A 12,801-nucleotide genomic window follows, 5' to 3' on the forward strand; every position below is an offset into this window, starting at 1 on the left:
TAAACAGAGTTTTATTTTTTTATATTTTTTTTTATATTTAAACGCCATTTAACAAAGAAAAATCAACCCCAAAAAATGAGTCCGCGTGTCATAGGTTCAGCATCACTGGTGTAGGGCAATGGTTAGATGAGAATAGAAAGGAGTTTTGGACTTTTTTCTTTTGGCCTTTGTAACCCATTTATTCCTTTATGTATCATTCAGCAGATAATCATTGAACCCTGTGATGTATTAATACCCTCTTCTAGGTGGCTGGGATACATTAGTGAACAAAATTGGTAAAGGTCTCTGCTTTTATGGAGCTTACATCCTAGAAGTAGACAAAAATTATATGATATCCTAGACCAGTGATGGCGAACCTATGACACGCGTGTCAGAGGTGACACTCGAACTCATTTTTTGGGTTGATTTTTCTTTGTTAAATGGCATTTAAATATATAAAATAAATATCAAAAATATACATCTTTGTTTTACTATGGTTGCAAATATCAAAAAATTTCTATATGTGACACGGCACCAGAGTTAAGTTAGGGTTTTTCAAAATGCTGACACTCCGAGCTCAAAAGGTTCACCATCACTGTCCTAGACAGTGGTTCTCAACCTTCTGGCCCTTTAAATACAGTTCCTCATGTTGTGACCCAACCATAAAATTATTTTCGTTGCTACTTCATAACTGTAATGTTGCTACTGTTATGAATAGTAATGTAAATATCTGATATGCAGGATGGTCTTAGGCGACCCCTGTGAAAGGGTCGTTCGACCGCCAAAGGGGTCACGACCCACAGGTTGAGAACCGCTGTCCTAGAAGGTGATGGCACCTCAGAAAAATAATTAAAAGTAGGAAAAGGTAAGGAGGGTTGAGTGGGAGATGTCAGGGCTTGTGGTAGGATGGCCATTTTAAATAGGCTGGTAAGCTTATGCTTGTTGATGGCATCTGAGCGGACTTAAAGGAGGCCTGGGAAGGGGTTCTCCGGAAACACCCGGATGTGTGTCTGGTGTGTTCAGGGAGCAGCAAGGAGCCTAGTATATCTTGAGCCAATGTTTTTGAGCAGGAAACTAGTATAGTTTCTTATTACTTTTAAAGATTGTTGTGAATAATGAAGTGTCGGAGCTTCTTTAGGGGCGTGGTTAGCAAATACCTGAAGTGGTCCACAGTGGGAGGGGAATGGGAGCCGAGATGGGTGAGGGGGATACCCTGAAAGCCCTATATATATGTAAACACTATGTATTTCCTTCCTTACATGTGTACTACATGTTTAGCTAGGAATAAAAAAAGGTGTTTACCATTCTTAAAGTTGAAGCCACCAGAACAGTAAGAAATGGGGGAAGTTTTGTAAGAAAAAAACTACATGTGGATACCTGTACTTGTTCTACCTTGAGGGGAGGAAATGGAGAGGGACTGGGTCTGGTCTATTTTGATTCCAGATCCCAAGAGCTCTTACTGTTCATATGTCACATGGAGTGGTATGTTTACCCATCCATCTCCACACTGGACTGTCAGTTCCTTTAGGGCCTTGTAACTCCTCTCGTCCCTCGCTCCAAGGTACATAGGTGGTAAGTGGGTGTTACATGAACAAACATTCATAACCACTTAGCCCAAGCAGCAATTTTACACTTTCTGCATTTCCTGCTCCTTACATGGCAAAAATGATATTTTTCCAATTATAGTGACACTAATTTTGGGGGGAAAAATAATTGCATGAAACAACATGACTTTCACAGTTTTAAGAAATTTTGTCTTAAAGACAATGTTAAGATGTCAAACCCTGTTCCTCTAAGTCTAAGACCTATTTCAAAAGTATGATTCTTTTCCTGACTTTCCTGTACTACCTTTTTTTAAAAAATCCTCACCCAAGGATACGCTTCCATTGACTTTTAACAGAGAGTGAGAGAGAGAAAGAGAGAAACATTGATCAGCTACCTCCCATACCAGCCTGCACCTGGGATCGAATCCACAATCTAAGCATGTGCTCTGACTGGGAATCAAACCATCACCCTCTGGTGTATGGGACAGTGCTCCAATCAACCAAGCCACCTGGCCGGGGCTGTATTACTTTTACTAAAATATACCTTATTAAATATACCTTAAATATATCATCTAGACCAGGGGTGGGCAAACTTTTTGACTCGAGGGCCACAATGGGTTCTTAAACTGGACCAGAGGGCTGGAACAAAAGCATGGATGGAGTGTTTGTGTGAACTAATATAAATTCAAAGTAAACATCATTACATAAAAGGGTACGGTCTTTTTTTTTTTTTTTAGTTTTATTCATTTCAAACGGGCCGGATCCGGCCCACAGGCCGTAGTTTGCCCACGGCTGATCTAGACCTTTTTTTTAAACAAAAACAAAGTCATTTATGTTATCTCTTCCTTAGCATATCTATTTGTTTTGATGAATTTCCTTTTTTTTCTAACTGCGCATGTTTTTTCCTTAAACATTTCCAATTACAATATTTTAAATTTCATATAGTTTTTATGAGGGTTTTTTTAAATCACTTTTAATGGCTGTATTATATTGCTTTGTATGGACATGTTAAATTTGTTTAACCATTCCTCATAAGACATTTAGATTGTTTCTAAAATTTTTACTATTAATGAATAATACTCATTTCTATGTAAATCAATATTTTAAAATTATTAATGAGGTGGGGGTTTTTGTTTTGTTTTGTTTTGGTATTAAGTCTTTGAAATCCAGTGTGTATTTTGCACTTACCACACATCTGGTTTGGACTAGCCACATTGCAGGTGCTCAGTAGCCACCTGTGGCTTGTGGTTTACTGTATTAGCGTAGATCTAGAATGTGATTGTCTGACTTACTGGCATTTTTGGCTTGGGAGAGCAGAGTGAGTGTAGGGGAGGGAGCAGTGGGTCAGGGATGAGGTTCAAGATGAAGTTAGGGAGATAGTGGGGGAACAGATTGTGAAGGCCTTTGTAGGCCATTGTAAAGATTTGGCTTTGAATTGGGATGCCATTAGAGGTTTTAAAGCAAAGAAGTGACGTGATCTGACATGTTTTAACAAGATTACTCTAGTTGTTATATGGAAAACAGACTTGGGAGGGACACAGTAGTGGAAGGAGGAGAGAGGGAAGTTAGGAGGTTGTAGCAATGGTCCAGGTAAGAGATGATGGTGGCATGGACTAGGGTGAGGATGGTAGGAATAGGGAAAAGTAGGGAGAAATTAAAGGTTTGTACGCATGATCAAATTTGTGTTTTAGAGAAGGGCCTTCCACCGCCCTCCACTGGGGATTGTGCCCACAACCCAGGCATATGTCCTGACCAGAACCAAACTATGACCTTCCCAGTTCATAGGTCAGCACTCAACCACTGAGCCACACCAGCCGGGCTCATTGGCATTTTCATTCTGCCACAGTGCATGTGGTCAAGTCTGACACCTAGTAAATACTAGTGTCATCTTACGTGACACAGTCAGATCCCTGACCTGGTCAGAAAAATTTGCCACGTTTCAACCCTTCCCTATTCCTGTGGGGACACAGCCACAGGGATGTGATATGGAGGAGCCAGTGTTGTGTATGAATGCAGTCATGCACTTCACTAAGCAGAGGGGGCCACTCCTGTTTCTCTAAAATTCAGATCTCTGCCATCTCCTTGAGGCACAACTCTGGAAACAGATGTGTGGTATGGGTCAGGCACTTGTTGAAACTAGTGTTTTAGAGTTTAAAAACAATTTTATAGTAGCTGCCCTCATAATGCTCACCATCTAACTAGAAAAACAAGCATTCGAATAATTGTGTGTGTGTCAGGGGGCTTAAAGGACATAATACAGTGATTGGCCCTCCAGTGGGGAATCGGGAGGTTTCAGTGAAAATCTGCTAACCAATATCTGAAGTATGAAATGGAATTAGCAAAGAATGATATTTCCCAGGAACGGAAAAACACCAGTTCCGCTGTGGCCAACCACATGGGGAGAAGGGCATGGACTAAGGCAGAAACCTCCAAGTAACCTTCCCTCGCAGCTCCAGCGACCTTATGGCTCTGCTTTCAACATCTAATTGTCTTTACCATAGTTTCTTATATCCTTCTTGAGATAGAAATCTAACCAGGCCATGGCGACAGGTGTTTCATGGCTTAACAAGGCCTAGCAAGACAAGCAAAAATCAACCCACAAACTTCAGAACTGCCAATTGAGAGTCATGGAGGACCCTCAGCTAGTCTTGTTTCACTGGGGAGGTGAGGAGAAAGTGGTTGGAATGGAATAAGAAACATGAAAAGACCTTTGACCTAGCAATTCCAATTCTAGCTAGCTATTCTAGAGAAGTTCTGGCATAATTGCACAAACAGTATTTAATGCAGTAATGTTTGCAATAGCAAAATATTGTAAATCATCCAAATGTCTATAAACAGGACCTGGTCCATTCATTCATTCTCAGGGTATTTGTCAGCATTCACTGTCAGTCAAGGTATATATCTGGTGAAGACAGATAAAGTTCTCATGGAGCTCATAGTGGGGGAGGCAGACAAGCTCACAAATAAGCAGTCTCAGATAAGGGTTAGAAATACAAGTATCCTTTTTAATCTATTTGATTCCTGAGTTAAGGTGGCAGGAATTTGGGCAGTGAGAGAGAACTGTGTCAGAAAGAAAATTAAACATGGTAATATGATGGAGAGTAAATTAAAGGAAGGTGTTGAGACAGCTTTTCTGAGGAAGTGATGCTGGAGATAAGCCTGAAATAACTAGATGTCAACCATGTAGAGCAGTGGTTCTCAACCTTGGCTGCACATCAAAATCACCTGGGAATCTCTTTAAAATCCTGATTTCTGGGCCTCATCCTCCGGAAATTCTGTTTCTTTGTTACTAATGTTGTGGCCCCACCCCATAACAAAGAAACAGTGGTTGAGAACCACTGTTCTAGTGGGGGAGAGAGTAACAAGCATAAAGGCCCGGGTGGGAACAATCTTGAAGTATTCAAGGATCAACAAGTTCAGCATGGCTAGAGCCCAGTGAGTGGTGGGGAGTTTGAATTTTATTCTTAATACAATAGGTGCTGTTGGCTTTAGATAACAGGAATATTATTATATATGGAGTCTATGAAGTAATTCAGAGGGTTAAGGTGAAGTTATATGTATTGCTATGGGAAGATCTCTAACTATTACATAGTTTAATGTAAAAATAAGTTGTAGAACACTGGTATTTCACAAAACAAGACACTGGGTGTATGTGTGTAAGAAACACGGAATAGGGACTCTTTAAGTGTATGCACCAAACTGTTAACGGTGATTATTTCTAGGGTTTAAATTAGGATTGGTGATGGGGATGAAGGAGGGCTGCCACTGCCACTTTTTACTTCCCACCATATTTGGATTTTGTAACAAAGGAAGTACATGGGCTGGGAGGTTGTGATTGCATGAAAAGGTTTGGCTTTGAAGGGAAATACAACGAAAGCTAAGGATTGCAGGATATACTGCTCCTCATGACTTTCTGGCCTGAATATTAGATTTCTTTATATAAGTGTGTAAACAACTACTATGTAAGTGTGTAACCCAACATTGTCCCCTCAGGATATTAAATGTGATCATTGTTTCTAATAGACTCTACAGTGTGTTCCCAGTATTGCCATGAGAATGTTTGTGGTTGATCCTACTTGAGCAGGAATGTGATCCTACAGGAATCAGTGACATTCAAGGATGTGGCTGTGGACTTCACCCAGGAAGAATGGCACCACATGGCCCCTGCTCAGAGGCGCTTGTACCGGGATGTGATGCTGGAGAACTACAGCAACCTGGTTTCTCTTGGTAAGGACCACATCTTAATGTCTTGCCTATTGGTGGGTCTTTCCTTTCTCAGTTACTAGGGTTGTGGAGCTCTGTGGCTGTAGCTTGGGTGGCTGTGAGCAGGGTGTGAGTGTTCAGGGTCAGAGCTTGTTCATCTTTCTGGGACCCAGCCTTATGGGTTTCTGTGCCTGCTCTTTAGGTAAAAGGTCTTTCTTTTGCAGAACTGGGAGTAGGCCGTTTGATTGCATAATATCTCAAGTTGCCCGTTTTCTTTTCCTTCAGAGTTCATGAGGATCAAGGACTACTACTGACTTGTAGGAGGCTTCTTTGTCCACTTGCACAAACAAACAAATCTTGTGTTTTTACCCATGAGCAGGATATCAAGTTTCCAAGCCAGAGGTGATCTTCAAATTGGAGCAAGGAGAAGAGCCATGGCTATCAGAGGGAGAAATCCAAAGATCTGTCTGTCCAGGTAAATGAGTGAGGATCAGGCTTGTAGGAACCAGTGCAGACAGTGGCATAGCTGAGGGAGTGGGAAGCATTTTCAGATTGCTGTCCTGGGAGCTCATAGACAGGCAGAGGAGGCTGAGCTATCATGACACCTCTGTTTATCTCCCTTCTCCAATAGGGTGCTCCTGCCGCTGGTAGGTCTTAGAGGAAAAGATACCACTTTGTTCTACACTTAGTATACCATTTCTCCTGTCCTATAACCCTACTTGCTGGATTATTTTCTCCTCTGGTACCCAAGTCTCCCATCATTATTTAGCGATCCCTTTTCTTATTCATTCAGACATAATTGAACTTCCATGTCTCCTTGTTTCGTCTCACTGCTCTCACTGTCAGCTGCCTCAGACTTGTAGGAAATATCCACAGCCTTGATTCTTCCTCTCTTCATAATTCGTTTTTAGACTTCTTTCCCTCACTACACCTGTCTAGGGAGGAACATGGTCTTCCATCCATTCTGTGGCCATGTTGATTTGACTCATTTCCTCTCTCCACAGTTCCTAGAATATCATTCTTTCCTGGTCTCTCACCTTGTTAAGTGCTTCTTGGCTTTAGGTCTTTGGCTTTTCTTGCTTTTCCCTCTAAGCAAATATGCCTTAAGGCAGCGGTTCTCAACCTGTGGGTCGTGACCCCTTTGGTGGTCAAACGATCCTTTCACAGGGGTCGCCTAAGACCATCCTGCATATCAGATATTTACATTACGATTCATAACAGTAGCAACATTACAGTTATGAAGTAGCAATGAAAATAATTTTATGGTTGGGTCACAACATGAGGAACTGTATTTAAAGGGCCAGAAGGTTGAGAACCACTGCCTTAAGGAGTCTGTCCTCCAGGCTCCTCCCCCTTCTTTGTTACAAAAAGGGTGCCTGCCTTCTGGTGGTTGCAGCTCTTTATTTATGCTATAGACTCAAAAATCATCCTTGCTTGTACCCTGGTCACTTATTCCTTTTCACAGAACACCTTCACTAGGAAGTCCCACTCAGTTCTTATTAAAGATATAAAATCTGAATTAATCTTCTTGCCCATCACTCCTTTCTACCCTGGCCTGTTAGAAACCTTTTAGTATTTCTTATCTCTCAGACCAGATGCCATAGTCTTTTTCTTTCAACCCAGGTTATTTTCCTTCTTTCTTGCCTTTAACTTCCACTGGTGTCATCTTCAACCAAACCCCAGACTTAGATTACTATAATTTCCAGTTAAAATTGCTCCCTCCATCTTTTTTTATAATCCATATTAGATTTTTTTAAAATTGATTTCAGAGAAGGAGAGGGAGAGAGAGATAGAAACATCAATGATGAGAGAGAATCATTGATCAGCTGCCTGCTGCACGTCCCCCACTGGGGATCGAGCCCACAAGGCATGTGCCCTTTGACCAGAATCGAACCTGGGACCCTTCAGTCTTCAGGCTGATGCTCTATCCACTGAGCCAAACCAGCCAGGGCCCATCCTTTTAAAGTGTACACTTCAATGGTTTTTGGATATACAGTGGCGCCTTGACTTACGAGTGTCCCGACTGACTAGTTTTTCGAGATAGCTGTCTCTCGGCCGATATTTTGCTTTGAGTTGCGAGCTAAAATTCGGGTTACGAGCCAGCTTCAGATACCCCACCGCTAGTTGGCGCAGCGAACGTCACAGTGAGCGCTACAACATCAGCCCAGCATCACGTGTCTCACTCGTTCACTTTTTGATTTGACATGCGAGTAATTTGAGTTACGAGCTCCGTCACAGAACGAATTAAACTCGTAAGTCAAGGCTCCACTGTATACAGAGTTGTGCAACCATCACCACTATGTAATTACAGAACATGTTCACCCCAAAAGGAAACTCTGCACCTAGTAGCAGTCACTTTCTATTTCCCATACCCCAGCTTCTGGCAACCATTAATCTACTTTTTCTCTGTATGGATTTTCCTATGCTGGGTATTTTCTGTAAATGGAATCATATAATATGTAGCCCTTTGTGACTAGCTTCTTTCACTTAGCATATGTTTTTAGGGCTCATCTAACATGTATTACTTCATTTCTTGATATTCATTTCTTTGTATTTATTCCATTGTATGCATATACCACATTTTATTTATTAATCACTTGATGGGCCATATTGGACATTTTTAATGCTTTATCTTTATAAACCACCCACCTCTGAAAAAACCTTGCTGTTACTCCCTATATCTCATTATAGAAAATAAACTCCCTTGATTTAAATGTCTGCATCAAACCTTCCAGTATGATCTTTCTATTCCCACCAAAGCAACCTTCACTTAGGTTGAACTTCTTTTAATGTTCTTTGTAAGTAGCATATACTTTCCCTCATTAGATAATGCTTTCTGCCTATCCAAAACCATCTATTCTTTTAAGTTCAAGGTCTGTCTAATTCATGAAACCTAATGCATACTAACATATTTACTTCTTCCTTCCCTGATCACAAATACCATTTATATCATCTCTACCACACAAATTCAGATTAATAATATATTACTCAATGATTTTTTCTTTGTCTTTTTATCTTTCTTTTTAGTTGTCAAAAGATTGAGTCTAGATTTCAAGCTACTAGAGAGTCTGTTTTTATTTCTATATATTCTATCTGTGGTGCAAAGCATGTTAGCAAGCAGTTAGAAATTACCCTATTGATTGTTATAGAAACTGGCTTGGGAGAGAATTTTATTATTCACTTATTTCAACAAATATTTCTTGAATTGTTCCACTGAGAAGTATTCTAAAAGAAATACAAAGCATTCCCTGTCCTTAGAAATTTAGAATTGAGTCTTGTTACAGGGTAAGGAATTTTGGTGTTTAGGGCCCCTTAGTTGCTATGTTATTCCCTCTTAACATTTTATTATGAAAATTTTCAAATATGTAAGAAATTATACAGTGAACACCAATCGTATAGTTAACATTTTGTTATATTTGCGTTATCATATACCTCTTCATCTATCCATCTGTCAATTTATCTTTTATGTATTCCAAGTAAGTTGCAGATGAGTATATTTCATTCCTACATTTTTTCATGTGCTTATCATTAACTAGAGCTCAATATTTGTTAATGGTTTTTAGAGATCAATTTATTAGGCAGATTAAAATAAATCCTTTTTGGTTAAGCAAGGTGACTAGTGTAGAATCAGAGCTCAAATAGACAAAAACCACAGCCCCACTTGTAAGGGCAAGAATGATTTGCCTCCTGAAATATTTTTCTCAGTGTGTGACATCTAGCCCTTGATCTTCAAGTGTATCAAAGAATCATTTTTGTTAGATCACTGGCTGCAGATTTTTCACTTCAGGGTTTGACTATCTGGAGCCTCAGAGATAACATTTAAAGAAATTATAAAACAGATATATTAGGGAGATAGATTCTATAGTGGTTTGTAAAATGGACAGGAGTCATAGAGAGCAGATAAGATCCTGCAAGATGGACTGTGATCCTTTTTCCTTTGTATCTATGCCTAACACTTTCTTAATCACTTATCTCCTTACTCCCTAATCAGCCCTTCTAGCTGGGCTTCCTAGTTCTGAACTTATCATTCATTCTGGATCTGCAGTCTGTATTATCATATCTCTTCACTCTTCCTTTCCTCCATTTTGGGTATTCTCCCCAAGCCACAGGGCTGACTTCAAAACAGAGTCGTGTATAATTTAAATCTCATTTCCTCATTCCTACTGTAGCAGTTTGTTTCAGCAGGAGGGATTAGGGGACTTTTGCACTTTGGATTTCTTTCAGACTGGAAGACCAGGCCTGTGGCCAAATCATCAAATCTACAGCAGAGCACATCTGAAGTATCCCTGCACACAGATGATCTCTCATGTGCTACATTAGAAGATGTGAGTAATCAGTTAGAGAGGCACCAGGAAAACTGGAAGAGGTATCTGGGGCCAGATGTATCCACCCAAAAGAAAATAATCACACCAGAGAAAACCTTGGAGCATAATAAATTTGGTGAAAACTCTAGATTGAACACAGACCTGGTTACACAACTGAACATTCCTTCAAGGTCTAGTGAATGTGATACACTTGGAATCAATTTGGGACATAATTCAGACTTACTTAATCAGAATAATATCCTTGTAAAAAAGAAACCTTATAAATGTAATAAATGTAGAAAAGCTTTCATTCATAGATCATCACTTACTAAACATGAGAAAACTCATAAAGGAGAGGGAGCTTTTCCCAATGGTACAGATCAGGGAATTTATGCTGGAAAGAAACACCATGAATGTACTGACTGTGGGAAAACCTTCCTTTGGAAGACACAGCTTACTGAGCATCAGAGAATTCACACAGGGGAGAAACCCTTTGAATGTAATGTGTGTGGGAAAGCCTTCAGGCATAGTTCGTCCCTTGGTCAGCATGAGAATGCACATACCGGAGAGAAACCCTATCAGTGTAGTCTCTGTGGGAAAGCCTTTCAGCGCAGCTCCTCCCTTGTTCAACACCAGAGAATTCACACTGGAGAGAAACCCTATCGATGTAACTTATGTGGGAGGTCTTTTAGGCATGGCACGTCCCTCACTCAGCATGAGGTCACACACAGTGGAGAGAAACCCTTTCAGTGTAAAGAATGTGGGAAAGCCTTTAGTCGATGTTCTTCCCTTGTCCAGCATGAGAGGACTCATACTGGAGAAAAACCTTTTGAATGTAGCATATGTGGGAGGGCTTTTGGTCAGAGCCCATCCCTTTATAAACATATGAGGATTCATAAGAGAGGGAAACCTTACCAAAGCAATAACTATGGCATAGACTTCAAGCACAGCTCATCTCTTACTCAAGAAGAAAGCACTCTGACAGAAGTGAAATCCTACCATTGTGATGACTGTGGGGAAGACTTCAGTCACTTTACAGACTTTTCTGACCATCAGAAGATCCATACTGGACAGAGCCCCTATGATTGTGAGCAGACCTTCAGTCAACAATCTATTTCTCATCCTGGAGAGAAACCCTATCAGTGTAATGTATGTGGGAAAGCTTTCAAAAGGAGTACAAGTTTCATAGAGCATCACAGAATTCATACTGGAGAAAAACCCTATGAATGTAATGAATGTGGAGAAGCCTTCAGTCGACGCTCATCACTTACTCAACATGAGAGAACCCATACAGGAGAGAAACCCTATGAATGTATTGACTGTGGGAAAGCCTTCAGTCAGAGTTCATCCCTCATTCAGCATGAGAGAACTCATACTGGAGAAAAACCCTATGAATGTAATCAATGTGGGCGAGCCTTCCGAAAGAAAACCAATCTGCATGATCATCAGAGAATTCATACTGGAGAAAAACCCTATACTTGTAAGGAATGTGGGAAAAACTTCAGTCGAAGTTCAGCTCTCACTAAGCACCAGAGAATTCATATGCGAAATAAACTCTAAGAACCCTGGAATTTTTTTTAAAAATGTGCAGAAAGCTTTAGCTAAAATATTGTTCATACTCATTGTCAAAGGATTCTTGCTGGATAAAAAGCTTGAGAATGTCATGAGTTATGTGTATTTGTATGTTGTGTGCAGAGAAAACTCTGCTAGTAGACAATTTTTTTCAATAAAAGCCACATTCTTAGATCTGGTTACAAACTTTTATAAAAACAACTACAAACATAATATATAACCTGTTGGAAATGCTAAGCCTATATATTGGACTTTATAAAACTTTTTAACATATATGTGCAGGAGATTACAAACTTTCAATAATTTGACTTGCAACTTACTGTTTACAGCCTTTTTTGTAGACAAAATTCCTGCATTAATGACCAAAACTCATTTTAAAAATTGCTTGACAACTGCATTCAATTGCAGCTCTTATATTGAATGCACCATGGAAACCAATTCCACCTCCAGAAATTCACCATTCAAAGAATTAGATCAGCGGTCCAGCTACTTCATTGTACAGATGAAGAACCTGAAAACCAAAGATGTGAAATGGTTTGCACAGTATGCTGCAGCTTATGGTGGTAAAACTGGTATAGGATGCAGGTCTCCTGGCTCTTTGGCTCCAGGGTCTTGACACTGAAAAGCTAATTTGGAATTCAGAGGGCTTTTAAATAAATTTTAAATCAGATGCACAAACATTTAATGAGCACTTAAGAATTCATAAAAGCATAAGAGGCAGCAAGTTTAAATTTGTCACAAACTTATTGAAAGCAACTTGTTAGAAGCTTACAAACCAAAATGTTAACAGAAACTAAATGGTTGAACTAAAGTATCATAATTATACTTTCAGCTAACATGTCAGTTTTATAGAGCTATTAAGTCCTTCTCTGCACTGCCCCAAGCTTCCTATATTGGATCAATGAGAAAACAACACAAAACTAAGACAAGAATTTTCCCCAAAATTAATTTGACTGTGGAGAAGTATAAATTCAGTTACCTCTTGCCATAAAATTTGCCTTTAAATTAACACATGTGCCAAGGAAATATTTCACCATTAAAAAAAAATAACTTTTTAAGCTTGGTGGTGCTTTTCCATCCATAAAGCCTGAGAGCTAAGTAAGTTTCAGTAGCCCACTCAAATCCTTAGTGTCCCTTAATGGGAACTCATAGGCTATCCCAAAGGAATTTCAAGAAGCTTTGTTGGTTCATTGGCACTA

General features: G+C 39.8%; 1 protein-coding gene across 2 annotated transcripts in view; it reads left to right on the forward strand.

Moving 5' to 3' along the window:
* ZFP90 (ZFP90 zinc finger protein) overlaps positions 1-12,552 on the forward strand; it is a 14,835-nt gene extending 2,283 nt beyond the window's left edge. Inside the window, exons 3-5 of one of the 2 annotated variants that reach the window (XM_023763112.1) lie at positions 5,624-5,750; positions 6,106-6,201; positions 12,011-12,552. In XM_023763112.1, the coding sequence (XP_023618880.1) occupies positions 5,624-5,750; positions 6,106-6,201; positions 12,011-12,075 (288 nt within the window). In that variant the 3' untranslated portion in view covers positions 12,076-12,552. Of the gene's footprint in view, positions 1-5,623; positions 5,751-6,105; positions 6,202-9,950; positions 11,695-12,010 lie in introns of those variants that run through there. The other variant, XM_023763110.1, reaches the window with a different exon arrangement.
* Positions 12,553-12,801: the final 249 nt, after the last annotated feature.

Source organism: Myotis lucifugus, unplaced genomic scaffold, assembly GCF_000147115.1.
Source record: "Myotis lucifugus unplaced genomic scaffold, Myoluc2.0 scaffold_274, whole genome shotgun sequence".
NCBI lineage: Eukaryota > Metazoa > Chordata > Mammalia > Chiroptera > Vespertilionidae > Myotis > Myotis lucifugus.